A 26,799-nucleotide genomic window follows, 5' to 3' on the forward strand; every position below is an offset into this window, starting at 1 on the left:
AAGTGAAAAGCTAGGGTTGAAAAAATAGAAAAAGGAAAAATATAGATAAAATTTTAAAAAGGCTAGGAGATGAGTGGGGTTATGAAACCAGGGATCATTTGAAGGTGAATAATTATAAAAGATGTGGTCCTATTCAGTGTTAATAGGGCAAGCAAAATACACTGAGATGAATGTGTTTGTCTATGTACTTCTATAGAGGTGAAGCCAAAGGCTTTTCTAAACCTTGGGAATACTCTATGCTGATCAGCTTTCTTCAAAGTTCAAGGAAAACAACAGTGAAATAATATATGAAAGTCAAAGAGGAAATATTTTCTCCAATGTATATGTTACAGCTTGCATTAAGTGCTAAAAATTACCATTAAAAAATAATGTGAAAAAGAACATAATTTTGGAAAAAGTATAGTTGAGCTAAGTTCTCATTTAAGATGTATGCTTCAAAATGTTGTGTTCTGCTTGGAAAAAAATGTCCATTGTCCCTGCTTCAATGTATCTTCTCTGCTACTATTTTTTTTTTTTACATTATTTAGGCTAATGCATCGTGGTTTTGATTGCATTTTATAGATGTATAAAAAAAAGAATTTCATTTTGCACGCCACCTTTTGTGCATAGAAGTAAAATGTATTCTGAAATCATAAGTGTCAGTATCCAAATGCTGCTTCAATCAATATTCTTATTCAGTGAAAATAAAGTACATTTTTACTTTTTTTTTCCTAATTCATTCTTCATTAAAAAACAAAAAAAAAAAAAAAAGAGACAACAAACTGCAACAATCTGGGTGGTTTAATTTACCATAGTCTAGATTACTGTAAGTTTTTGTATTTACTGCTCTGAACAAGACTTAGTTTTTTGCTATCACAAAGAGTTGATGATTTTCAGTTAAAAGATTGACTAGTGATGCAGAGATTGAAAATTCCCTGAGTGTGGGTTGAATCTGGGAAAAGAATGTCTAGAAAATAAACCATTATTTTCCATATTAATATTATAATAATATAATATTAAACCAGGTGAGAGGATTATTGACAAAGTTTATCTAGTTGCAGTATTTAGCAGAAAACAATCTGTGGTGTTCTGAAACACTACTCAGTTGAGCAGTCTTAAATTAGACTGTACTGATCATGAATGGAGACTTTTTCAACAAATAACTGGAAACTGATTGCAAATCTCTGTCTTGCAAAACAGTTAAGATCACATTGGTGGGTATTTTGTGGTGATGCTGATACAATATCTGCTTGCATCCAATGCCTCAAAACTATTTGCCTGAAAACCCCTTGGATAGAGTCCATTTGTTCTCCAGTTCAAATGGCTTTACCCGGGAAAACAATTCTACCATGTGCTGAGCAATGTCAGTTCCTATTAACTCCAGTTTGAGTGAAGAAGCACGGCCCTTCTTAGGAGATGCAAGGTAGTGTCAGCACAGATTCTAAAGCTGAAATTCAGTTCTTTGCAGAAGCTCTGCACAAAGCCTGTGTATCATTTAATTCTTTTTAATGGAGCTCAGAGTGGATTTGAAGAAGCTGATAGGCTTTTTGCTCTTTTGTCTGCGGAGGGCTGAATTACACCCCTGGTGAATATACACAGAAAAAAGGCAACTACACTGCCTCAGGAAATACACTATATTCCTTTGCTTTGACTAGTATAACTCAGTTTCAATTACTGATGAAAATTCTTTGATATTATGCTGATAAAAACTGTTGTACATTTTGCTCCCTTCCTATATTACACATTGAGCTTCACTTTCATACTGTGATGCAATGGGCAAACTGAAAAGTGAAAATGCAAAAATAGATGTAGTCCTGCGGACAAGAACAGGCCTCCCTCGTGGCACTGTGTGTGAGGGTCTGTGTGTTGGTGAGGTTCCTGAACCAAAGCAATGAGTGGGTGGAGAAGCAGAATTAAAGGGATGTAAAACCAGTAATGGGGAAGAGATCTTAGCAGGAAGCAGGATTGGAAGGGGGTGTGGGGCTGAGAAGGCACGGTTTTGATACTGATTAGCTTCAAATCAGGTGAGCTGCCTAGCTTTTCCTTACAAAAGAAGTTCTGATTCTCAAGCTTAAATGCTGGACTAATACACAGCACAGAAGTGTTTTAGAATTTATGTTTTGTAAAATACCCTTGGTGTGTTTTAAATTTGTGTGGATATTGCCAATACCCAGAGCAATGACTCCAAGGATTTGTGATAGTACCAACAGCAACCAGGCAAGCACTAAGAGTAATTCAGAGATACTTTTTTAAATGAGATTACTTCAAGTCATGTTTCCAGGAAAACCTCCTAGCTGAGATAGTAAAGGCGATCTAGTGGATATTTCTGAGTTTAGTTTACTATTCAGTCTCTCAGTGATTCCTCATATCGTTGAAACATTTATAGAAATAGCCATTTTGATATGTAAATTAAGAAAGATATGCATGCAAGTAGGTCAGATTTGGTGTTAGCATTTTACTGAGCTTTGTCTGTTAAGCCTGTAACTGGATGCCGACCTTCACTGAAAGGATGAGGCTGTTATCTGCTACAAAGGAGAGGTTAGTCTCAAAAACTGGTATGATCCAGTTATCAGTAGAGCAGTACCTCTGGTGCCCAAGCAGAATCCATATTTTTGTGTATTGTGTGCTAAAAATCCTAGAAGAGTTGCCTCAAAAAAAATTTAGTTATTAATCATTTCACCATAGATTTATATACTCCCCAATGAACAGTACAAATTCCGATGTGGACATTTAGGTGCTAAAGAGGTTTTATAATTAATATAATATGAATTTCAGATTGAGTTTCCACTGAAAGAAATGAGGTTTTGTTATATTACTAGAGCTTACCAACAATTATACCAGAGCTGAGGACGCAAGTTGTTCTTTGTCAAAATATTGGAAGAAGTTTTAGTAAAATACTTTAAATTGCACTTCTTTCTTGCCATGATCCAGTGGCATTGGGAATTGTATTCTTAAGTAGTCCAGACAGAAGACATCAGGCTGAATCACATGTTCACACGAGCATAAAGCTGCAGCTTTCACTGGGATAAAGTCTCCTTGGACCCCAAAGGAATTTGGTACAGCATAAGCTTCTTGTACTCTTCTTTTACTAAGTACTTCTCCTGTAGTTCTCTTTTTGCTGGGCTTATTTATGATTATTGAAGGTGGGTTATATGTATTGGTGTCACACATCAACGTAGAGGAAGGCATGATCTGTGTCCCTCTATGTGGGACAAGTTCTGGCCTTGAATCCTCGGACACTTATGTGTAAACTGAAGTGCTGAATCTTTCCTATAGTGCAGCCAAGAACTGGTGAGATGATCTCTGGGGGAACTGAGGACCATTTTCTGCAGACTGCAAGCCTTACAGCAAAAGCTTGAGCAAAAGTTAGTTTGGGGGACCTTACCTCGTTTAGCATGAATATATTGCACCTACATTATGCAAGTGCTATATATTGTGTCTCTCTGTATATGTATTTTATGAAAAATATCCTAAGAACTCCACTGTACAATACTGTCTTCAGTGAAGAGTGAAAGAACAACAGAATACCAGATATTAGTAATATTGTTTGCTATTCTATGAGAAAGAACATAGAAAATATGTCGGTGAACTCAAAAGAAGTAGTATTATAGTCCAGAAAGAGGTCTTCCGGTATTAAAGCCCCTTCTCTCCCTACCTTGAGGAAAAAATTCCCCTTACAACTCCTTTGTTTTTTACTTTATTGCAGTCAGGGGTCTGTTGTTCCAAGACTACATGCTGTGTATGACCTTGCAGAAACTTTGCAGAACTGGCTTGCCAGAGACACAAGCATTAAGAGTAGACACGAAATACATATCACACCAGCTTTCTGTTAGGAACCTTCCTAACTAGATTTCTTTTCCCTTGTAGTAAAGGGCTGTTTGGTCCTGTCTTTTCCCTCAGCTTATTGTCTCCTTTGCCATGGTTTCGCAGCCTTGGCTTCATTCAATACCTGTCCTTCCTATGTTCCTAGGTTCTGCCCTTGACTATACCCCTACCTTTGCAAGTATGAGAAAGTTTCTCAATTGCTGTCGTTAAACTGACCTCTCTGTATATTATGGCTTTTCTCTTTCCCCTGCATGCCTCATGTCTATTTACAGTGTAAGTACTTCAGGATAATGACAGTCTGCTTGGCTTTGTAGAGAGTCTAACACAATGGATCACAGTTGTGGGACACAAAAATTATTAGTTAGGATAGTAAGTTTCCAATTATTAGTCCTCACCAATAATGTTTCCTTCATTGGAATGAGCATGAAATTAGAAAAAGAGCTATTTTCTACATTCTTTTGATTTATAATAAAGCTGTCTTTTGTTTTTTGTTGGTTTTTAAGTTTGAAATTAAAGTTGTTGGCACAGCAGGTGTTGTAAATAATTTTGTAAACTGCCTAGGGCTGTCTACATCATAAACTATTGCTGAAGCATTGGATAATAAAAATAGACAACTCAAATGAGAAAGTGTTTAGAGATAAGTAAAATCTGAATTCTCCTGCCAATTGTTTTTGGTTTTGTTTTTTCTTCTTCCTTTTCTGTTTCATAGCACGAATTATCAAAACAAAACAGTGGTGTGAAATGCTTCCATGTTTAGAAGGAGAAGGCTGTGATTTGCTAATCAATAAATCAGGCTGGACCTGTACACAACCAGGAGGACGGATAAAGACAACCACGGTAGGTGACTTCTCTGTTCTGTACTTCAATTTCTTATTCACTTTGGTTTGTTGAAAAACAAGTGAGATTTTTAATTGTTTTTCAGCACTTTTATATAAAGTTTATTGCCTCATAATTAATCTGTGTGCCCAAGTGAGCATGCTGAAATACACAGCAATATTATCAGAAAATACAACAGTGGAAAAGATAACAAAGGAAAATGTATAATTCCCATGGTTACTAAGAGTTGATATTATATCAAGGTTTTCTCATAAGACACCAGCGGCTTAACTAACATTTGTATCCAACCTGAAGACAGTATCTTATTGTTTCAACATACAGAAACTTATGCTGTGTTAGTATAGGGTGTAAAACTCAATGTGTGGTCTAACAGGGTGAAAAGAAAGCTTTCTCTGGGTGTTCTGAAGAAATATTGCAAAAAAATACTTTTTGCAATTCCGGGTATACTGGAAAAACAAGTTGTTCAGATAGATCTTTGGTTTTCAGTGAGAGATACAGAAAATATAGCAAAAGAGCCCTTTTCCCAGCTTGCTTTGGCCCTGGTTTGTTGATAAATCCCTCAGTTCTCTGATTAGGTATCTTTGGGCATATGCTTGTGGTGAAGCTGAAAGTGTATATGACTGTAATAGTTTCTAGGGCCTATCATGTATCAAACAGATTTCTAGAAAATGTTATCAAATGCCAGGAATTTTTGACTTAATAAATGGAAAGAATCTGAAGAGATATAATAGAGCAATTTTTGGCTAACTTGCTAGGCCTCTTCAAATTATTTCCCCTCCTTATAATCTTTTTTTAGATTTACAGGGAGCTTGAGTGTAATTTAAATAAGTGCAATTTCAAGAATATTTAGTTTTAAAAGTACTTATCAGTGAGGACTAAATTAATGCCCATCATCCTCTGCACAATTTCTCTGTCTGAGCAGGAGACAGACAGCAGTATAAAAACTTGTATTGTTTTAGAATGTCTGTAATGTTAATTTAGAAAATTAACATTATTTCACTTTTTTTTAAAAAAAGGAGATTTTATAAGGCTTTATAAGATATTTAAAAAACAAATGTTATGTCTAGTGATCACTACTTTTATGCTTCTGTGTTTACCTGATATAATATTCTTTATGGACAGGGCTATAAAACTTAACTCATCTCTGAGGTCTTACTTAGATATAGTTTGCCTTTACATCTTTTGCATTCAAGCTGTGTAAATATTTTGCATTCAAGTTATGTAAGAGTGACATTAAAAAAACCCAAATAAACAAGGGAAGGAAAACATTTTTTAAACATTAATGCCAACATTCAAGAGCAAGGAGATCTAATACTATAAGTTTGTCATACTTGGAATATAGTCTTAAATCTTGTTAGTTCAAGGGTATTTTCTGTATCTGAGGTAAACAGAAAACCCATGTGCTATGACACATTGCCAGCTGTCATTTTAGCTCTTTATTTGATGTTTAATGCTGATGGCATGACTGAGTAATGCAAAGTAAGCAGAGGATCTATCCTTCAGTTTCTGTCTTTAATTAAGTGATTCAGATATGCTTTTAGATTAAACACCAGAAGCCTGATTCTGAACTCTTACTTGTCTCTATAGCACTTTGATGCTATTGACATGAATGGAATGACTCATGAATTTGATTAATATAAATGAAATCATCATCATGCCCCATCAGTAAAAATAAGACCATGGCAAGTATTGTAAAACAGACTCTCCCCACACAGATACATCATTGTCTTTGGTGAGGAAAGATTTTGCCAGAGAGACAACTGTAGAACAGCTCTAAGCATAAGCCCTCATCTAACATCAAGCAGTCTTCAACAGTTGGTATCACACATGCAGACACAACAAACATGCAGTAGTTTCCAGTCAGGCCAGACTAGCAACTCAGAATGCTTACAGAAGCTCTGAATGCAGAAGGGGGAGAGGGAAAAAAAGACAGGAAGAAAAATAAATTCAAATCCCTGCAATAAATTCTAGTCCATAATACAGTATTAGTAACATATTATGAATTTAAAAATAAATGTTCTTTAGCTACTTGGTTGAAAAGTGAGCTTTGGACCATGGTAGTAGATTTGGAAACTGTGTCATAAGATGACTCCATGAAATTCATGACTGTGATTAAAAGAAAAAAAATCCAATAGAAACACTAAGAGGCATTATTTACTGTAGCAATATTCTCAGACCAACAGCTGCTAATGCAGTAACTTCTGTTTCTGCTCCTAATAAACACACAGTTGCCATGCACTATCATGCCATCATGGTCTTTAAGTGTACTAGGAAAGACTTCTGGCTGGGAAGGGCCAGAAAAATGACCACAAGATAGCACGGGGAAAAAAATGTCCAGACATACTGAATTAGTTACTGTATCCTGTTCTGAAGTAGAAATAATTTCTCTTCTCCAGAAACAGCCAGATTAGGGTCTTCATTTTTTAATGTCAATTTTGTTAAAACACATTCAGTAATCTAATATCAGCAGCCCTTTCCTGCTGATATAGCTTGCATCTTAAAGATATTTTTGGCAGTAGGTCTTGAGTTATCATACTGATAGTAGATCGTATAGTGGAGATATCATTGATAAATGCTGACATTAATTTGTCGCCCATACTAAAGTCAGAACAGTGTTGAACTCTGATGGACTGAGACCAGCTGTCGTCATAATACCAGCTTTTCACGTTGATTCCAGGAGGTTTTGTAGAAATGCAACTTTTAAATTACTGGTTTTAGAAGCAGCATGTGGAAAGTTCAGACTTGTAGAGATCTTATAAATGATATGAGCTCCCTTTTAAGTGGGAATATTTAAGTGAGAACTTTAGGACTCATAATTAAATATGCTTCTTAAAAAGAAAGGAAGAAATGGGATTTGTTTTCTGTAGATGAATTAAGCATTTAGTATTCTTTCTATAAAAATTTCAAGCATACAGCAAGTGAACATATTCCTTGCTGCAAAACAAAAGTGCAATTTCTGTAAAATATTTGGAAAGGGTTGCTGCTTTTTACTTTAGATTTTGTGTCCAAATTGTTTACACATTCTATGCAGAGCCAGATTTTTCAACTGGCTGGCACTTTTTGTGATCACCTCTGGAAATAATGCAACCAAATCAGAATTCTCTCCTCACATGAGTAGCAGCATTTATATACATATTGTGCTCACTTTGCAAACTTATAAATGACTACACAAGGTGCAAGGCAAAGGAAAATCAGACTCAGAGTATACTCTAAATGGATCTGGATGTCACTTCTGCCCTATTGTTCTTTCTACAAGGTGTGAATGAACCAAAGATTTTTCATCTGCTAAGAGGCTTTTAGAATTGAGGACTGACTGGGCTAACTGCCAATCTCTATATTAAGAGGCTGACTGTCAATACAAGGAAACAATATGGCAACTTGCAAAGGAAGATAGCAAAAGAATACTACACAATTGTTAGTGATTTTAACATGCTAAGTACTTTCATATTACAAATGTCCTTACGGTCGCTTTAAAATCTCATGCCTTTAAAAATTTCTTCTCCTTTTGCTATCCTCATTACTTTTTCAATTAATTATTAAAATTAAGCTATATGAATTTAAAAAATATTTTATAGTTTTAATTGTGCCAGAAAATATGCCTCTTTTTAAAAAATAAGTTGCTGAAGGGCCTTTCCATCTTATATTTCAAGTGTAAAACCAGCTTGTGTATAAATGAGAAGATGCACAATGTATTGTTTTTACAGGGGAGATTAATTTTTAGCACCCAAGTGTAGATATGTTGTCAATGATCCATCACTACCTAATTGTTACTTAATTAATTCCTTCTTCTACATAATGTGATTTCAATGCACGGAGCTTAACAGAACATTCATGCGCCAGTTCCTCGGTAGCTAACCTTTTAAACCTTTGTGATTTTACTGCTAAATTAGCTGAAGTGGGAAATTAAGGAATATGGAGAAGCTAAGAGAGAGCTCACAGTGGATAAAAGGTGTAATTATTCTGACATGGAACTCAGTGCTTAGCTAGTAAAATTTACTAAGGATCTAGCTCCACCAAGGGACCTGACTTTCTTAATAGAGTTTACTTACACACAGAGAAACTTATCATTAATAGAAATGCTTCATCATTAATATAAATGACATGCTGGCTGGGTTGGAAAGGCAATTTGTTCCTTAGCCTGAAAAATACAATACATATTTGTATTGGCTGTAATTTAATTAATATTTTTTTTTCAGCAGAGCTTTATCATGCATATATGTATGATTAAGGTAACTCAGATAAAATATACTGGCATGATTTTCAGCACTGATTTATGAGCAATGTGTTTTCACTCATACCATTACATTCAGGTAAAAAGAAATATATATACACATATATATATATAGACATATAAATATACATATATATATATATATATATATATGTGTGTGTGTGTTACATATTTGTAACATACTTGAGAATTTACTTTTTTTTAGACTGAAGATCAGCTGGAAATATCCTGAGGCCATGGTCTAGTGGTCTGAGCTTGGGAACTGGGAGCCAGAATCCTGAGCTCTAATCCTGGCTCTGACAGTGACTCCCTCTGTGGCCTTGGGTAAGTCACTGAACCTCTCTGCCTCAGTTTCCCCAGCAGTAGAAGTAAGATTAAGAATTCTTAGCTCCATAGGTCAGTGAATTTGGAAGTCCTGACTTAACATTTTAAGAGATTTGTCAATTCAGATTAACTTAGAATAAAAAATACTGTTATGTATAAATGTCCTTATTGGTAATATTCCTGCTGTTAGGTATTCACATAACACTGGTATTCCTGTATTTAGCCTCACCTACATTCCAGCTCTGAGTCTTTCTAAATGTGCATTTCATTTCTCCACAGTTCAGCTGATTTCATTTGGTTAAGCTGGTTTGGAAGTATTTTGACATCCTGCCAGTTCTAGTTCTCTGTCATTCCAGGATACAATACCTACCAAAACAAGCTTTCAGGCAGCGCCAGATTAGGGAACTGAAATGTTGCATGAGTGCCATGCCAAATTAATTTTCACCCTTCCCCCTTTGTCAGAAGTGGCCAACTTATGAAACAGATACAATAATACCAATTCTTTACACGTCATAGCCGTGTGCTTCAGTGTCCACTCTATAGATCTGTCAGGAATTCATCTGCTAAGCTACTTCACAGTCTGAATTGTAACAGGAACACTGTGTGTAGACCAAGATTACAGAGGACACTTTTCAGCAAGCTGGTTTATCCCTTCACTCCAATCCAAGTATTAGCTTTTAGAAACAAGAAGGAAATTAGGATCCTGAATTTTTCATTGTTTATAGTCAACTGTTGGACAATCAGGATATTTGGCCATATTTTACCTATGGGACTATCTTTGCTTCAAAGCCCATGAGCTTACACAATTTGAGTCCCTATGTCTTCTCTGTCTTTTCTTTTTCTGTGTATCCCTCTTCATGATGGCATGCCTGCCACTGTCTTGTGAGAGATCTTAGAGCAGAAGAAAGGGCTCTCACAAATACACTTCTATGGTGAAATAGATCATTAATTCTTTTGTGTCATGCTTCAGATATACTGACTCTTAATTCCTAGTCTAGAAATCTGGTTTAAAAAAACCTCTATCTTTATTTCCACAAATAATCATTTGCATTCTTAAGTCCTTCTGACAGCCAGTTTTGTTAGCTCTGAGACCAAGCATTATGCATCACGAAGTCCTTTAAAACTAACTCAGGTCTCAGTAGTATGCTTCTGAAATTGATATTTGATTAAGATATTTCCAAGACCACAGCACATAACTGGAAGTTAGCCTGAAATAACTTTCGTATGTTGAAACATTGATGTGTTCTACTTTTCACATATGCACACCAAACTGAGAAAGGGTAGAACATTAACACTTTCTGCAGAATAACTTTGGCAGATCTTGTTGAGATCAAAAAGTCATGATATTTGCATCTGTGACTGTACATATGACCTGGCAGAACTAGGTTACTTTTAATTAGCATCTCATTCTAATGTAACAGCATATCTATAAAAATCAGTCCTATTCATTGTACAGTGCTTTAACTGAGCCTTTTAATAGTTTTGTATTAATTTGATGTTTTTCTCAGTAGTACTAACATAAATGATGAGAGAAAATACCAGTTCTTTACATGTTATAACCATGGGTTTCAATGGCCACTCTATAGATGTGTGCTACAAGGCCTAGATTCAGCCTATTTATTTCCATGATTTACAAGATATTTTAATGCTTTGAGCAGTTTCCATTACTTTAATTGTTTACAAAAGGTATCCTAATCTGCAAATTGTCATCATTGACAGTGTTGGAAATAGATTATCTTCTGTTTATTTCCAAGAATAGTAGTATGGGAGTTAGATGTCATAATTCTCAGAAAAGTTAAATATCATGTGTCATTTCCCCCCTCATACAGCCCCCCGAATAATCAGGCTAGCTCAGAGATCAGAGGCTGTGAGGGGACGAATAACATGAGATGGCAAAGATTTCCAAAAGAGGCTCTTACCCCGAGATATGTTGGTTCAGCTCTTTATTCTGTGATGTCCATGTGAGAGCAGGGCAAAAGAGGACGAACAGGAAATGTCAGGGGTCTATATAGACTTTGGACAGGGTGGGCTTCTCTGGCTCTCCGCCAACCCCGCTGGGGCAGGAAGGAGGGTCCAGGGTAATCTTGATCAGAGTCACAGGGTCCCAGGGAAGGGGGCACAGAGTGCCCATGAGCTCACTGTAACAATCATGTTTCTAATTCTTGTATTGGAGAAGAATAGTCGCTTTAGACAATTTACAAGCAGAGTGGTAGGAGGGCCTTTGTGACCCCGTGTCTTAAGGACTACATGCACAGAGAAATCTAAATAGAAATAAAATCCTCATGAAGCTGAAGCATCTCATGAAGGGGCCTTACTATTCCTTCAAAATACACAGGTTTTGTTGCATGTTAGTGATGCTTCAGCTACTACAGTCTTTTCAAAGCTGTGCACTTCTTTGTCATACCAATGTGTTAAAATCTGCACATTCTATTTTCGTTATCCTTATCAAAATACTCTTCTTCATGTCAAATAAGTAATCTTCAAGTCCTAAGCCAAAACGCTAGCAAAGATTTTGTGGTTTTTGTAGACTTTAGATTGAAAGGAGCTGTCATATACTTAAAGAACCACCTTAAAGAGATTAGCCACCTTCCTCTGTCATGAATGCTGAATACTGGTTCTATTGATATTCACTGATCCACACTGCTTGAAAAGAGACCAAAATTTACACAAAAAATATCTTGTAGTAAAATGGCATGCAATGTACTTTTTTAACATCTCAAATAAATACTTGGAAGAAATTAAGTAAACTCAAGTTTTGTTATTCATTTTAAGAATATGTATTTTCAGATTATAATGAATTATAATATACTAATTTTTTTGTCTTTTTAAAGTTAAGAAAGAAAATATGAATGCTTACTTCTGCATGGGCTATTTCAAAGATATTGCAATTACTGTGCAAATAAAAAACCAGAATTTTTAGATAGATAAGAATTCTAGACATATATTTTCTTTCAGGTTTCCTATTACTTAATTCATATTCATATTGGGTGTTCTAGCATTCAGTCCAATTTTACTATGCTAACTTAGAGACAGGCCAGCTATAGATTCAGTGAGGTAAATCTAGTTTCTGATTAATGCTTACAAACTTTGGCTTTTCTTTGTTATATAGATTAATCTATATTTGAAAACAGCTACTGCACTGTAAAATTATCTACATTTTGATCTGTTTCAGGTCTGAACTGTCAGTTTCAGTAAATAAACAAAAGCTGTTTCTACCCAAGGAAATAATAATAATTTTCAATCATCCATTTCATGGGTTTGAGGAATAAATTATGGTTTTAGTAAAAACACTAAGCAAAACCTTTGGCTGTTTTTTTCCTATTTTTTAAAACCAGAAGTCGAAGTCTGAAATATAAATAAAACCACATCTGGCAAGTTCATTGACTACTATATCATAGTATGAATACATACATTAAATTGTGAATGTCTAAGAATATTCGAGTATTCAAAGGCTTTAAAAGCTGCATTTTAAGGAATGTCTAAATTGTTACACTGGTCCTGATAAACAGAAAATGCTTTCATTTGAAATTATTTCTAAACTGAATAATTTTCCATGACATCAGTAAAAATTATTTTTTTATATGGGGTTAGGATTCTCTTTCATCTTCCCAAAACCAAAATATAGCCTAAATTTGAAAATGCAAGGCTTAGAGCACAGAAAATTCACACATAGTGAATTTTCAAGTATTGATAGTTCAGTAGTTGTCTGGAAAATTTGCAGGCCCACCAAAGAGTGTATGTGAAGATCCTGATACTAGATTTTTTTGTTATTGTTTAACACTCTGGTCATTTGCATTCAAATAAACCTTTCCAAATACTGAAATAGCATGGTAACTAGTCTAAGAAATAAGTGTATTAAGAATTAGTACTGAGATGGACTAAACGCATCAGATAAGCCAAATTCCTATTAGTAATGGTAATATTTGGGCTTTTTGTGTTTTGACAATTCTTAGCAAAACAGACATTATTAATGTGATTAATTTTCCTCAACTTATCATTTTAGTGCATTTAGGTACTTTAGGGTATTGATGGCATCTTGCACAGAGTGGGCATCTGTAACAGAACCTACAGACCCCAGTGCCCTTGTGGGGTGACAGCTGGAAGTCAGGCAGAAGGTGCTGGTTCACTTTTTGTCTGTGTTAAGCAACTAAATCTCATTCCTCATCTGCTAGATCAGATAATTTGAGACAGTGCTGTCTGCTCCTACCATATATGCTTAATGATAGATTGATATTGTCTAAAGGTACTGATTTCTTGAATGAATATGGGAAAAATCAATTTTCATTTAATAAGTGACTGCAAAGAAAGACTGTCTGAGGAAACAAACCTAGAGCTTACTTGTGCCGTTTCTTGCACTAAGTAGCACAATACACTGTAAGAAGGGATTCAACAGATGCTGAGTGCCATATGGTTGAACTGAAGAAGACTACAGGATACATTGTGCATGTGGAAGAAAAATAGATTTGATAATGCAAACAAGGAAGAAAGCTGGAAAGACTAATGCAAAACTTGGTATATAGTTTAAAACATTTTTTTTTGTGGGCATGTAATGTAAATTTATGAATTCTGGAAACTGGTATGTTATATCAACACAAAAAATTTAAAATGCTAAAATTCTTACACACCCATTTTGCACTTGAGTTCATGACACAAGTGTTAGAAGCTGAAGTTGTTGTGCGTGTATATCCATTTTGGAGCATTTCCATTTTTAAGAATAGCCACAAAGATTTCTGTTAAATCATGCAAAGCATGATTTCTTGGAGCTAGAATTCTTGGACTGAAAAAAAAAAAAAAAACAAGCAGTGAATAAAGAAAATGAAAAAGGTGCTTTAGCTCAGGGATTTTTATAATAACATTTGACACATTATTTCTTAAAACCATACTTGAAAATTAATTCAGAAAGGCCTGTCATATTGAAAACTGTCATTTCAACAAGATACTGATGAAGGACCTGTGAACAGTGCATAATAACACTTAACAGGAATGTATTGATCTAGGTCGAGGTGGCCCAGGAAGTGACAGACTTGTGAAGAGTCTAACGGTATTTTATTAAGAATGGTTTCAAAAGCATAAGAGGTATTAAGCTGTTAAGTGTTATTGAAAATCTGTGAAAGGTAGACACATACCAGACATTGCTGTTTTTCAGTATTCCCCGGCTATGTTTTCATTAACCATTGGGAATAGAAATACTCAGTCACATTATGTCTGCACATAAGTTTCTTCGCCTTGGGGGCAGACCTTAAGGATAAAGTTGCCCGTTTTTTGTTCTAGTTTGCTCCTGGCCATTTGCACATGAGTATGCAGGGGTATGCAGAACACAATTCAGTTTACATTGTCATAGGAAAGTGACAGCCCAAAGCTTGGGCTATTCCTGTTTTTCATTAGATCTTAGCAATCTCATTACATGAATGAGACAAGAGGTTGGAAGTGAACAAAACTGGCTGTTTTCTTGATCCAAATAAAGCCAGGCAAGGGTGGGACAGTAAAATCAATCAGCCACATGCACAGAAAGACCTTTTCTTTCAATTGATAGTGCAGCTTTATGGTACTCTAAACCAACATAAAGCCAGACTGTCCTATTCCTATTCTCCCACCTCACTCTGTTGATATATGTCTGATCTCTGTTTTGGTCAGGCACTAAGTGCTTATGGAAGTGTCTTGGATACCAAAATAGGCATCACTTTTTGCCATCACTTTAGTTTTCAGCCACATTAACTTCTGACTGCAATACTGCAGATTAAATTATTATAGGCCAAAATCTATGTAGTCTGTCTGTCTTTATTACACATTTCCAACGCATTTGGGCCATCAGCAATTGCTGATGGATATCTAGTTAGCTTTTTTTCAGCCAATGATGCTATTCTTCCCCATTTGCCCTTGCCAAAGAGTTCGAAAGTTGCCTCTGAAGTAAAGACAAAGTGCATTCAATTCATCACTCATGTGAAATACACCAGTGTACCCCTACATGAAGGAGATAAGATGTTTTAAAGTTCATGTCCTAATCTGTGGAGGATGTTATACTTTTCTACTTTTCTGGACCAGGGCTTTTAAAAGTAGCATCTCTATCTTCTAATAAATTTACTTTTTTTCTTCTTTTTAATTTCTTTTCTCGTTTATTCTTTTCCTATTTGTTCCTACCATTTTTCGTTTTTCTCCATGAAGTACTGAGAATTTTCCCTCACAGAACAATTCTTAGAATTGAAAAGAATGAGAATTTTGTGGAAAGACTGATAATTATTTATTATTATAATAGTAGAAGTAGCATGGGAAAGATCAGGTACAAGCCAATTACTGTGTTTTTCACAAGGACATAAACAAATGTGGCCAACTTTACTATCCAGCCAGAGCAGTGGGTACCTAGCCAGACCTCCAACAGGACGCTGAAATTTCTGTCCCAAGTGGCTTTGCAGTCAGATTAGGTATCTCCAGAAGAATATTAAATCTCTTCAATTTTTTTTTTTTAATCACATGTCAATATAAAAATGTATCTATGTTTCATGGAGAGACATCTGTATCCTCTGTTCTTTCCCCTAGTTGATGAGTGTCAACTATTGAGCTTGAACAATATATTCTCAATTCTCCATGCGACTTCAGGTTTGCTGCACAGTGCTTTAGTTTTTGAAAAGGGACTGATAAAATGTTCTGATATGAGATATTTGCCTGGTGATCGTGGCATTTTCCTGGAATGCAGGAATGGGAGATTCAATCACCCTTGCCATAAATAGGTCTAGATGCATCCCAGATGATTGGTCTACCTACTAGACTGATATGCAAATGATGGCTTGTCCTACTGTCATCATTGTTGCTTCAGGTACTGCCATGTCTTCCCTGATTGATCCTGGTGGTCTAAACAGACTTCATATTCTTATCTGCCTAAATCTGGAAAATAGTAGAGGGCCTCAGTTTAGAATGTGAATGAACATTTTTTATTTAATACTAGCTTCAGAGACATCTAATAAATGTGAATTCTACAAGACATGTAAATTAATTGAATTTGGAAGATTTAGATATTTATCGTGTAACATTTTAGGTGGCTTGCCTTTTCCTTTCATGTTACTTGCTAAGTGATCATGCTGATCATTGCAGAATTTTCTACTGACTTTAGAGGTTTTTTCATAGTAAGTTGGTATTTGTAGAAAAATAAGAACTTGGAGCCATTAGAAAATCTGAACAGAAGCTGTGGCTATCTTGGCTATTGCAGGCAATCCAGAGGATCAGATTTACCCATATAATGCTGCAGTAAACATGTTCAGTGGAGGCTGGGGGAACGGTGGAAAATGCGTTTGAGGGAGGAAACTTCCAAACATTTAAGTTTGATGCCCAGCTTTATTTTTGTAGTCACATTTTATGTCTTTATTTTTAAATCAAATCATCCCATTACTCTCATTCCAGAAGACAAGTTGACACAGAGTACCACTGTTTTTGCCTCCATTTCATTAAGTGCATACTTGCACTTAATCATCTGATTTTCAGTAGGCTTTCTTATGTTAAATATCCTTTTATCTTTGCTTTTCCTTTGTGAACTGCTGTTTTCTCTTTCATCTTATTCTTGATGTAAGTAACTACTGAAATCAATGGTATGACTTGAAGAATAAATGTGTGTTTATGTAATAATGTTAGACAGAAGGTCCTCTAATTGCAATGTGAATGCTTTCTCAAATGTCTGTGTTTCATCAGTAATCTTGTACTCCTTCTTAATAAATGATAAAAAATATAAGACCATTGGCAGATCTTTAAAATCAAATCAAGAATTCTTTGGTAGCATGCTGTGAACATGCAGCTGTTCTGCTCAAGGATGTGTAAAAACATCTCTACCTGCACTGCTGAAATGGTCACAGTGTTCTCATTGGGCTGTCATCAGACTCTTATGAGAGAATGTAAATACTTAGTAATGTGAGGATCAACGCCCATTCTATCCCCTAGAAGTAATATTTTATTTTTCATTTAGGAACATCAAAATTGAACTGGGTTAAAGCATCATCTTACAGTGTGTTTTGTATCTATCTCTTATTTGTTTTTGATTCAACATATGAAAATAAAACTCTAACACTAACAAAAGAATAGTTGTCTTTTTAATAGTGATCTTGAAGGAAATAAAGGGTACTGACAAAATGGCATTCTCTGCAATATAAGCATTTCAATGAAAACCAGAAATGCATGATTTTATAATACATTTTTATTTTAAATGCTTCAAATTAATGAACTTCAAAATGAAACAATTTATGAAACATCTCCCAAAGTGCTGCAGATGTTGTTGACAAAGCAGTCTGTATTTGAGTACTATTCCTGTTGAAAGATCCAGTATTGAGCTTATGTGTTATCTCTTCACAAAATTATTGAAGTAAGATGAATTTGCATAGACATAACATGATTTTTTAAAGGAAAACAAAAAATATAATGCACAAAACATCTGCCATATAAATGTCTGTATGCATGCAGACTTCTGCCATGAAGGTGAACATTGCGTAAAAATTTGGTACCATAGCTTAGAATAGTATTGTATCTAGGTTTTAAAGAGTAAAATATCTGCACAGCAGGGTTTATATGGCTTTTCAAAGAAATCTTCATTACAGTATTATTCAGCTTAACCAAAATCTGAAGAAAACAGAAAAAAAAAAAAAACAACAAAAAAAGGAAAAAAAACCCTCCAAACAAACAAATAAACATGAAACAAACAAACAAAAAACCAAAACAAAAAAATGCACAAAGAAACCCCAACAGAGCCACACTTATTTGCTTGCCAGGGATATTAAGGATAACAGAAGGGCTGCTATATATTTGTTGCAAGTTAGAGAAAGACTAGGGATAAATGTGGGCCCTCTCCAGAAGGAAAAGAGAGACCTTACTATCATGGAAAAAGAGAGTGCTGAGTTTCTCAATTACTTCTATGCCTTAGTCTCCAATAGCAAGTGCTTCAGTCATGCCACCCAGTTTGAAAAAGGCAAATGCAGGGACTGCGAGAATTAAGGTATTCTGTAGGAGAGGGTCAGGTTCAATAATATCTAAGGAACCCGAATGTGCACAAGTCCATGGGACCTGATGACATTTGTCCATGTGTCCTGAGGGAGCTGGCAGATAAAGCTGTTAAGCCACTATCCATCATTGTTGAAAAAATTGTGACAGTCAGGTGAAGTCCATGATGACCGAAAAAGGAAAGTATAAGCCCCATTTTTGAAATGGGAAAAGCAGATGACCTGGGGAACTACAGAGCAGCCAGTCTCGCCTCTGTGCCAGGCAAGATCACGGAGGAGGTTCTCCTGGAAACTGCTGAGGCATATGGAAGACAAAGAAGTGATTGGTAAGAGCCAACATGGCTTTACAAAGGGGAAATCATGCCTGCCAAACATGGTGACCTTCTATGACAGGGCTACAGCACTGGGGGATAGGGGCAGAACAATTGACATCGTCTCCCTGGACTTATGCAAAGGCTTTGACACTGTGCCATGTGAGATCCTTGTCTCCAAACTGGAGAGATGTGGATTTGATGGACGGACCATGCAGTGGATAAAGAACTGGTTGGAGGGCTGCATGTGGAGAGTTGTGGCCAGGGGCTCATTGTCCACGTGAGTTGTGGCCAGGGGCTCATTGTCCACGTGTCGAGTGGTGCCCTCAGGGGTCACTACTGCAGCCGATGTGGACAGTGGGATCAAGTGCACCCTCAGCAAATTTGCTTCAGACACCAAGCTCTGTGGGGCAGTCAACACACTGGAGGGAGGGGACAATCCTATCCAGAGGGACCTGGACAGGCTTGAGAAGTCGGTCTGTGTAAAAGTCATGAAAGGAAACAAAGCAACGTGCAAAGTCCTACACCTGGGTCGTGGCAATCCTAGGCACAAACACAGTCTGGGTGAAGGAGTGACTGGGAGCAGGCCTGCAGAGAAAGAATTGGGGGTGTTGGTTGATGAGAAACTCAACATGAGGCATCGATGTGCACTCAACAGCCCAGAAATTCAACCTGGTCTGCATCAAAAGGAGTATGGCCAGCAAGCCAAAGGAGGTGATTGTCCCTCTGTGTTCTGCTCGGGTGAGACCCCACCTGAATTACTGCAGCTCTGGTGTCCCCAACATAAGGACTGTTGTAGCAAGTCCGGAGGAGAGGCACAAAACTGATCAGAGGGCTGGAGCACCTCTCTTACCAAGGCAGGCTGAGAAAGCTTAGGCTGTTCAGGATGGAGAAGGTTGTGTGGAGACTTCATAGGATCTATCCAGTATTAGAAAGGGGCCTGACAGGAAACTGGAAAGGGGCTGTACATCAGGAACTGTAGTGACAAGAAAAAGAGTAAGTCAGTACAAATTGAAGGAGAGGAGATTTATGTTAGATATTAGGAAGAAATTTTTTACTGTGAGGGTTGTTAGGCACTGGAACAGGTTGCCCAGAGAGGTTGTAGATACCCGAACCCTGGCAGTGTTCAGGGCCAGAATAGTAAGACCTTGATCAGCATGGTCTAGTGGGAGGAGTCCCTCCACAAGGCAGGGGTGGTTGGGATTAGATGATCCTTAAGGTCCATTTCAACCCTTTAGCCATCTAATTCTGTCACCCACAGACTGAAAAGCTAATAGTTTGAGAAGAGGCTAGTAAACCTCATGATCAAAAACCAAGTTAGGAGTGCTAAGTAATAAAGTTAGTGTGTTATTGCTGATGTTTTCAGACATATTTTTATTGATTGATTTTGTACATATCACATGTTTTTAAAATCTGAGGTTGTTACAGCTTTGCAAGCAAAATGGTACACTGGAAAGATATGACAGATCTCACAAGAGTTCTATAAACAATTCATCAACTCCTTCTATTTTTGGTGTTTCCTTTTCCTTTTTTTTTTTTTTACTTATTTTGTTTTGTTTTTAATGAGACCTTGAATCCGGCACATCTCTACTCACAAATCATGTATATGTTGTGGAAAATCTGCTAGTATCAACAAGACTGAAGACATACTGTACCGTGTTCCATACAGCATCAAGTATGAATTTTTGGTTCATGTTTTAAATTATCAGCATGCTGAATTGATAAAATTGCATTGAATCCTCTGTCTATTAGTTCAAGAATAGTCCACTAATTAATATTCAGAGAGAAAAATGTTCCCAAATAAACTTTATCCTTTCCTTTTCAGTGATAGTTTTGTTCCTACTTACAAATGCAGGGGTAGACAGTGGTTGTGACGGGAATAATAAAATCATGGAATCATAGACACATTTTCACTGGAACAGACCTTTGAGATCATTGAGTCCATTATCATAACACTGCCAAATTCACCACTAAACCGTGTCCCTAAGTGCCACATTTTTACATATTTTAAATGTTTCTGGGGCTGGTGACTCCACCACTTCCCTGGGTAATCTCTTCCAATGCTTGACAACCCTTTTTGGTGAAGAAGTTTTACTTAACATTCAATCTAACATACACACAAACACACACACACATGCACACACACACACACCTACACCACGTCCCCCTACCATCCTACCACTTCAGTGGAACTTGAGGCCATTTTCCTTTATCCTATGACTTGTCAAAAGACACCAACCATGACCTGGATACTTTAGGATAGTTGCAGGGTCTGAGATAAGGTCTTTTCTCAGCCCCCTTTTCTCCAGGCTAGTATAGACCTTTGTCTCTAACAATGTACTTCTGTGCAGGAGGGCACCTGCAAGGCTCAGGATCATCCAGCTTCCACTTTTCACAGCTGGCTCTGGCCTGCAGTGTGACCCAGCCCTAGAACACTTGACCCTTATGTGTGGCCTGTGTTTTCAGGGAAGCCAGCAATTGAAGCAAAAGTGATTTGTATGACTTTTCCTCCGCAGGATGAAATGTACCTGTTTTCTTTTTCTTTTTCCATGATAGTAGGACTGAAACTCCATTCATTCACCTTATTTGCTCATGGTCGTGGGTTGTTTTCTGAGTCTTGCTAAACACAGAAAATCAGAATTTATTGAGCTGAATTTAATAATATTGACTAGTACTACATATGTATATTTAATTATACTGCACCCTATTGTAAGTTATTGTATAGTGTAAGAAAAATCTAGGGTTTTCACTGCTAGTATATAATGGCAGAAACAATTAAATTGCAGGTGGTATGAGGGAAGTTTGTGGTTCACAGAATGTGTGTAAAGTTCTGTTGCTGTGAATAATGAAACACTAAAAGATCTTTAACCTTTTCAGTAAATGAACAACATCCATAAAAATAAAGCTGTGTTCTGTAAAAGCCCATAAGATAGAGATACTATTTCTCACAAGTTATTTCCAAGTGAGTTATTCTTAAGGGGCCTAATATAAGTGCAGAAAAAACTAATAGATTGTATTTCTTAAATCTCTGATACTATCTGGAACAATATCCTTTAAAAATGGTATTCCATTATGAGACAATAAAAAGATGAAAGAATAAGATAACTGCACTAAAGATTATTCACCCTGTAAAATAGGATGCATTTCTGGTTTTGTAGTGTTGATAGTACATGCTCCAGTAGAATATTTTGGTCCAATGATGCCTCTTAAAACAGAAATCTTCCCATATCTCTTACAATTGCCACCATAAAATTATGTACTTTCCTGCACTGGGCTTCTAGAGAGGACTCCATAGTGTAGATGTCAAGAGTCAGAAGTCAACTGAGGGTATGGAAAGGGGCAAAATGTATTGGTAGATGGTTATTGTCCCAGAGAGACAGTGGTCTTCAGTTAAGGTCGTGCTGCAGATCCCCATTGGTGCTTCATGATGAACTGCATCTTAAATATCAAAAATTACATGAACAGTTCTGAGTCCTCTGAAGATAACACAGACCTGATAAGGGTTAATCAGAGAGTTTTCATCTACAGTGAGTGGCTAGTAACTTGGGTCATTTGAATTAGATCTTGATACAGAGAGGACAGTGACTCAATGACCCAGTGATCTAAGGGGCTGCTGCTCTTTGAGTTCTCTGCCTCCCATAGAGCCAGAGCAAGCTGAATCACTTGAATGGATCACAGGAGTACTCTGATCTTTCCAGGAGGAATTATTTGTCTTTTGTAATCTTATGGAACCATTTCCTCTAAAAATTAGGGTGAACATGAAAAATGCAGAAAGCACAAGAAATACATAACCAATATGAGACATCTAGCAGCTATAGTTCTTTCATTTAAAAAAAGTTAATTTTGCTATTTTATTTACTCTATTGAAGCTACCTTTCTCTTGCCTAATGATGCAGAGTGGTCTGTTGTTAGTGATGGAAATTTTTATGCTGATAACATTTTTGGAAGTAAAAATTTCAAAATAATTTGTTATAAAGGGCCTATCACTAATTACAATTATTTTCTTAAAAGTGCTTTTTAAAACAGCAGACAGGATGTGTCTTATATGTCATTGGTAATGCATGGTAAAAAAGGTAAATAGGGAAGAATTTTATGAGCCAAGAACTAGATCTTCCATTAATTTATGTGAGGAATGACACACACACATTAAAATTATTTTTGGCATACATTTCATTTCTTGTCCTTGGAAAAGTATGTGATGTATCTGAAACGTAATTTAAAAAAAGAAAAAGCCTTTTTTAAAGGATAAGTAGTCGAAAAATCTTTAACTGTAATAAATTGTTTTTCAGACTGATCATATGATTAGATATTAGCTTTGTAGGTTATCTTAATGTATGGTAATAGTTCTTCACCTGATAGGGTGTGGAATATACACATGGAGATGGCTAGGAAGAGACCATTCTGAGATGGTTCCTGTTGAATGGAAGGGAAAGGTGGGCAAACAGCACAACAAGTAGAAAAATCAGTATCTGGTCAACATCCGGCTCAATACCCAGTCCACTAGCTGTCCCTGCAATGCTGACAGCTGCAGTGGCCCATGGAAAAATGGTTTTGTACAAGGTGTCTCTGGACCTTTTTTGTTTCAAAACTAGTTTGCCGAGGTTAAGAGCTTAAAGTCTCAGTGATTTGTTTTCAGATTCCTGAATCTAAGTGCCCACTTTTGGCACAGCATCTTTATTGGATTTGGAAGATTGCAAATGCATAACATTTTGCATTCAGGTTTTCTGAAATACAAGCAGTTCATTTTTGTGAAGCAGAATAATGCCTGGGGCAAAGGATGTGGACAAAGGAAAAGAGCAAAGAGATGAAAAACCTTGTGGATGATAGATTGCTGCCACATGGCTCTGTGGAAATGAGGAACTGCAAATTAAAGACGTTGTCAACAGTTATTAGTCTGTAGGACTTTAGCAGAGTAGGGTTGTTTCTAAGGACTTAATATTTTGTTGAATGAACATCTGCAGATCTGTCTGTTAAAAATGTTCAGATGGACAGACTGTAGTATCAAATCACAGATCTGTTACTATTAGGTAAGCTGTACACTCCACTCATTAGGGGAAGACTATAGTTGGTTTTTCAAGCTGAATAAGGACTAGTATTTAATTTATTAATATGAATGGATATTGAGTAAAACAGGTCAACTGAAGCAAAAATCTGGCATTAGAGTATTAAGCTGAGCTTTCTTTCGTAAGGTCTGAATGGATGATGCTCATTGCATCTTTGTGCAAGCACACTATGGATATAATTTTAATTAAATTCATTTTACATCAAGAGTTGGCACCGTTCAGGATATATTTTCATTTTTGGCTGATTTTTATTTTCCTGTTAAGAATCAAGAAAACATTTTCCCAGTTAAAAGTTAGCCAAACAATGACCATCTAAACAAACAAGGACTTAATATTTGTCATAGTCAGCAGCAATGGCTTCAGAACCTTCTGCATGTTAGTGTACATACAGGTATGTCTTTCATCAGCTTTAATAGATTGTTCCTTGTTTAAAATTCCACTGTTCAGTATGGACAAATGAAATGAGGAAATGTGAAAAATGCCAAGGGAGGTGATGCTGTAGTCTAGGTTATTCATTTTGGAGTCTCCCAGAAGGATGAATGACTGTCTGATGGAGGTAATTTCTTGTCCTAGGTCCTGGGCTAACAGATTACTTGAATGCCTCAGGATCATATTTCCATCTTCTCCCTTTTCATGTTCTATGCTTATTGGCTTCTGATTAAATGCAAAATAAGTGAAATACACTGTTTTATTTTTTGTACCAAATGAAAAAAAAAAAAAAAGGCTGTTTTATTCTTCATTATGTGAAAGATGTGGAGGGGTTCTAAATCACTGCAGATGTTAGCAGATTTGTGCCATGTAAATTTGGTATGTTAATGATGTTACAAAATGTTCTAATCAGTGTTTATTCTGTCATATTTTATTTATATTTGTTTTTCAAAGTGTATGTGCATATGGTACAGAAACCTTGAAAAATCATAAAGCAGTCAGATTGAAATACAGGCTTTAAGCTAAATACAGAGATATGTGTTTTAATTAAAGTGGTACATAAATATATATTATGGATACTTGGAGAAGTCTTAATTTGTTTAACATAGTAGTACTTGAAAATATTCCTTCTTAAATGATAACAGAAGTCTCTTTCAGCATAAACTAGCCAGTGTTCTTTCTAATGATCCAGGAAAACTGCACTGACATTCTTTAAAAATACATAAGAGATAATATTTACAATTTTTCATTTGAATTTCTAAGATGAGCTCTTTGAAACTTTTCAATGTGGTTCAGGCTGTGAATATAAACTTTTATTGCTTATATTGAAGGAATATGGATGATACCCATTAGGTTGCTTCCTAGGAGTTAAACACTCTGTTTTCCCTTGCTTTTTAGATTGAGACTGACCATAAAAGTGCTTGCAGTTTTCTGGGGAGTTAAGTGGAATTTAGGTTAGGCACAGTAGATCATGAGGAAGCTTAGGCAGAAGAAAGACAGGGTACTCCCCAGAGCACATGCTTCTCAGTGTATCAGTGTCAGTGCACACACATTGATATTTAATATAAAAAGACAGGGAAAGCTGAGACCAAACTGAGAGCTAGGTAGAGTGAAATGATTTCAGGACTAGGTAAAACTGGATATTAGGTGGTGTCTTGAGATAAGATATCTGAATATCATTTTAGGCATTATTTAGTTTAGCCTACTACTCCTATAAAGTATTTCATTCTGTATTCTGAGTATTATTGCACAGCTATACCTTTGAATCTCTTCCACAGGCATTGCATCACAGTAAGCCTAAGTGATACAGAACTTGCTAGTAAATTTTGTCATCCTGGAAGTGTTTTTTTAAGGAGAAGCAAAAGCTAAAGTCTTCAGCATTGTTCAACATTTTTGTACTTGGCTATCATACAGAAGTATAGAATATATACTTGTGGCCAAAACAAAAAACTATTTCTTCTCATTTAATAGGCAAGTATGCTACACATTGCAGTTTGAAATCTTTTCTGTTTTGTGTGAAAGAAATTATTTACTGTTTACCTCCTCATATAAGCTGTTCTAATAGAGGATAGGAAAAGGTGGGGTTTTTTTGTTAGTTTTGGGTTATGTTTGTTTTTTTTTCTATCTTTGTAGTCTTTATCAAGAGCCTATTTTAACCATTTTCTTAAAAAATATCTACATAACCGTCATTGATTAATTTTTTTGGTTTTTTTAACTGTACAAGTTAATTTACTGAGAGTTAATGTATGGAATTTGGTCAGGGCATTTGATAATAGGATTTATGGTGCAAACCCTAGAGATGTGTTTATTTATAGAGTCTGTGAATTAAAACATGATACCACAGAAATCAGAGGAAGTCTACCTGTTCCCTTCATTAAAATCAGAACTTTACCTTAGACTAAGGAGCAGTACAGCCCACCCAGTGTCATGTTGTATTTGTCTTTGTGAGACAACAGAAGGTGTATTAAAATTAAATATATCAACAATGGGGTTTAAGGAGCAAAACTAATGGGGAGATGGATTTGCTGAAGCCTAATTGCAGTCAGAGACTAGATTAAAGCAGGAATTGGCAGAACTAAACTAGCTATTTAAAAGCCTGTCTCTTTATGAGAAAGTAATGTTTTTAATTCTGCAAGTTTAATGTAAAAGTTATAGCCATCTTTGGATCTCTCCTGAGCTAGCACTACACTTACTCAGCAGATAACCTCGTCAGACCATGACCTTAATAACAAAGGTAGTATTTGTATAAGGATGAACACTTCCAGAACAATTTCTCCAGTGAATGAGAAGCACACTGTTTTCTCAGATCATTTGCATTGTTTTGTTTCAAAAAGAAGTATCTTTCTAATCAACTAAGGAAGAATAATACACTTTTTTGATTTTTTTTTGTTGTCTTCTTTATTTTTAATTTTTGCTAGATTGGACTTCATTTGTTACATTGAAAGACATCTTTAGATGTTTCTAATTGAGGGTTTTTAGTATAACCATCATTGCTCTTAACATAGTGAAGGGAAAATGCAAATAAATACCTCTAATAAGCCTCTTTGTTTTTTTTCTGTATACCAAACAGATTCTCATCCTGTGTTATTTACTACTGTACTACTGCTCCACAGCTGTCTTCTGTATAGCAGGAGATGAAAAATAACACATCATATTGTGGGAGAGTGGCTTTAAGAACACTTGAGAGAGAACATGAAAATATTAAAATATCCAGGCTAATACGATAAGAAGTACATGATCTAAGTGCTTCTCCTGGAATTCCAGATAATTTTGTTTGATCATGTCAGCTGTTAAGATAAGTTTGAGTACTTAATTTCCTAGGAAAGAAT

At 36.0% G+C, this 26,799-nt stretch overlaps 1 protein-coding gene across 21 annotated transcripts in view; it reads left to right on the top strand.

Moving 5' to 3' along the window:
• The window catches only part of TAFA5 (TAFA chemokine like family member 5), a 673,456-nt gene that overhangs the window by 316,206 nt on the left and 330,451 nt on the right, over nucleotides 1–26,799 (top strand). For 15 of the 21 annotated variants that reach the window (XM_072920321.1, XM_072920345.1, XM_072920433.1 and 12 more), the window contains one exon: nucleotides 4,514–4,641. In XM_072920321.1, coding sequence (XP_072776422.1) covers nucleotides 4,514–4,641 — 128 coding nt within the window. Of the gene's footprint in view, nucleotides 1–4,513; nucleotides 4,642–9,077; nucleotides 9,197–26,799 lie in introns of all 21 variants that reach the window. The other 6 variants (XM_072920377.1, XM_072920353.1, XM_072920371.1 and 3 more) reach the window with 1 other exon arrangement.

The sequence above is a fragment of the Taeniopygia guttata genome, chromosome 1A (assembly GCF_048771995.1).
Source record: "Taeniopygia guttata chromosome 1A, bTaeGut7.mat, whole genome shotgun sequence".
Lineage (NCBI taxonomy): Eukaryota > Metazoa > Chordata > Aves > Passeriformes > Estrildidae > Taeniopygia > Taeniopygia guttata.